The sequence below is a fragment of the Ammodytes marinus genome (genome assembly GCF_949987685.1).
Source record: "Ammodytes marinus genome assembly, contig: scaffold_346, whole genome shotgun sequence".
Taxonomy (NCBI): domain Eukaryota; kingdom Metazoa; phylum Chordata; class Actinopteri; order Uranoscopiformes; family Ammodytidae; genus Ammodytes; species Ammodytes marinus.
The window spans coordinates 11,629-15,000 of NW_027648043.1; the positions used below are offsets into that span (position 1 = coordinate 11,629).

At 41.9% G+C, this 3,372-nt stretch overlaps 1 protein-coding gene across 1 annotated transcript in view; it reads left to right on the top strand.

Moving 5' to 3' along the window:
• Window positions 1-1,874: 1,874 nt before the first annotated feature.
• The window catches only part of LOC307271147 (discs large homolog 1-like protein), a gene marked incomplete at both ends in the record, with an annotated part of 19,102 nt that continues 17,604 nt past the window's right edge, over window positions 1,875-3,372 (top strand). Inside the window, one exon of the mRNA XM_080055020.1 lies at window positions 1,875-2,108. Within this exon, the coding sequence (XP_079911146.1) occupies window positions 1,875-2,108 (234 nt within the window). The remainder of the gene's footprint in view (window positions 2,109-3,372) is intronic.

The window sequence follows — 3,372 nt, forward strand, 5'->3', positions numbered from 1 at the left end:
GTGTCTAGATCCGGGCGAAAAAAACAACCATTATTCTTTCTTTCTGTCTTTAAATTTTATTAGGATAACCCCTTGAGATGAAACCATCTCGTTTTCAAGAGGGTCCTTACAAACAAAAAATACAGTAAAACATAGTCTTAACATACAAAACTGAAAATATATATAATACAAATAACATACCACACACACACACACACACACACACACACACACACACACACACACACACACACACACACACACACACACACGCATATTATTGATCATTTCTCCAAGGATTAAGTTTGGAAATGTACTTTTTTTTTTTCTTTTTATTTTGTATTGTTGAATGGAGCCTCGGGTCAAGACTTTCATTGCCAACAATTGCTGCTGCTGTAAACGTGCTGTTGCATTTAACAGCACAACCAATCTTGATTCTAGATTCTTTCCAAACAAGCCTTTCTGGATCTAAAAAAGAAAAAGAAAAACTTCCAGGATTGCGATTGGATCTATACTTGTTCTCCATTTTTATGTTGCATTGTTGAAAGGATTGTCCCTAGATTCAAATATTGAATTTCACAACAACAGCTGCTGTAAACGTGTTGTTGCATTTAACAAAGAAATCAATTTAGAGTTTTGTATTTCTGAATCAAATCAAAAAATCAGTTTTATTTGTATAGCCCAAAATCACAGATACATTTGTCTCAGTGGGCTTTACATTCCATACAAATTCTTCTGAATACGAAGAAAAGCAACTTCAAGTGATAAATTCTCCAAAGATTGCTGTTTGGATATATACTTTTTCTTCTTTTTTATCTTTCATTGTTGAAGGAAACCTCGGACTCAAGAATGTAATTGGCCAACAACTGCTGCAACAACTTGTTAATGTGCATTTAGCAAAGCAACCAATCTTGATTTTTGCCAAACAAGCCTTTCCAGATCTTAAAAAAAAAATAAATCAAAAACCTCATTCATTATTTTATAATAGTGATTTTATAATGATAGAACGCCGGTTCCGTCTGGGTGAAGTATTCCTTTAAGTTACGGTTAGTGAATGTATCCGTATAGTAAATGATCACACTTTCCCCCCCGGCGAGATCTCAACCCTATAAACCATGAACGGAGCTGAGAGAAACCATCAACGCTTCGACTTAGATTTGCAAGAGTCCATCGCCCACTTACACCCGCTCCACCGGCAACATGCCATCGAGCTACACAGACAGCAGCAACTTTTACAGCAGCAGCAACAAGAGAAGCAACTTATACACCAACCACAGCAACTGCAACAGAATCAACTTCTACAGCAACCTAAGCAATTTATACAACAGCAATCACAGCAATTTACACAACAGGAACAGCAACGTATACAACAGCAAATGCAACCAAAGCAACTTTTACAACAGCAACAACAACTAATGCAACAGAAGCAACTTATACAGCAACAACAACAACAGCAACTTTTACAACAGGAACAAAAACAGCAACTTTTACAGCAGCAACTTATCCAACATGAACAAAAACAGCAACTTTTACACCAGCCACAGCAACTGCAACAGAATCAACTCACACAACAGCAACTTATAAAACAGCAACAAAAACTGCATTTTATACAACAACAACAACTGCCACTGCAACCAAAACAACTTATACAGCAACCACAACAACTCGCACAAAAACTGCAACTGCAACCAAAGCAACTTATAAAACAGGAACAGCAACTTTTACAAAAACTGCAACTTATACAACAACCACAGCAACTTACACAGCAGAAAATGCAACAGAAGCAACTTTTACAGCAGCAACTTATCCAACAGGAACAAAAACAGCAACTTTTACAACAGCAACTGCCACCAACGCAACTTATACAGCAACCACAGCAACTTACACACCAACAAATGCAACAGAAGCAACTCATACAACAGCAGCAACAACCACATCTGAATCCCAGCCGTCCGCCACTCCAGGCGTCTCTGTCTTCGTTTACGGCCTGTGCTGTTCCCGCGTCCTGCCGAGCGCGAAGTCGCTTTCTAAACCTGAGAGACAGTGTGAAGAAAAGCCCCACGAAGAGCAACGCTAAAGTCAACCTCAGCCGCCCAGGGATACCATGGAGACCCTTCGCCTTCAGCAAGGTACTGAGAGCCAAGTTTAGGAGATGGGGAGATGTTATTTTTGATTCGGGAAAAAAAGGCTTGAATTTTATTGGTAACGATACATTTAATTATTTTTATTTTATTTTTTAATTTTAGAGAGAATTTTTCGGCATTTTCAAGCTTTATTTGACAGTACAGAGTTGAAATAAGGAGGCAGAGAGAGAGGAGGGGGGGGGGGTGTAGTGGATAGAGCGCGTACCATATTGGCTCCTGGCCTCAGTTGCACTGGTCGCGGGTTCAAATCCGACCCGTGGACCTTTACTGCAGGTCATTCCCCCTCTCTGTCTCAACGCTAAAGTCAACCTCAGCCGCCCAGGGATACCATGGAGACCCTTCGCCTTCAGCAAGGTACTGATACCCCTTTCACACCAAAAAGAACCATCAGTCAGTTCCAGGCTGGTGCTGGGGTCAGTTCTAAACTGGTTCCAGCCTTATCCCAGTTATGAACCGGTTGGTTTCACATCGACCGGAGACAGCCATGGAGCCGGCAAGAGAGCAACGTCATGACGTCACTGTAAACGTGTGTGTACGTCGCCCGACGCCGCTGCTCTCGTGGCTAACGCTAAAGCTACCGCTAGCTTTAAGCACAACAACAGCGGCGAATACGTCTTATTTTTACACTTGTTGGCTCTCGCTTTGCTTTGTTAACCCATACAGCATATTCTCGCCGGTCAATTTGATCGCTACGTTCGGTAATTATGTTATGTTTACGTCTCGTAGTAGCGGTGTTTTTAAATATGGCGGGCATGGGGTTTGAGTTGGTCTGCTTGGTCAGGATAATCCCTCCCCCAGCCGCTGGCGCAAGCAGTTCTTATCTCAAACCCTGCTCAATCCTGGGGCTGGAGTTGAACCGGTTTTTACAGCCCGGAGCCGACTCTCTGGTGTGAAACCAAAACACTGGCTCTAGCTCCGAACTAGCTCCAAAATAGCTCCGATTTTTCTGCGGTGTGAAAGGGCCAACTGAGAGCCACTTTGTTTGATATTCTACATACTACAGCTGACTATAAACTGTATCTAGTTAGCATGCAGTATATGCTACAACTGGGACATACTTTAACTTATTTATTTCATCCTAACATGGCTCCTTGAACTTGCCTCTTGCTTATATATCCGTCTCATCGCTGGTTGTTTTCACTGGGAGGCTCAGTCCATGTGATGTGTAACTTCTGCTGCAGTGGATTGTGGGTCAGAACCTCCATAAAGCTGCTGGTTTCAACACTAAAAAAAATCACCACCGGATGTA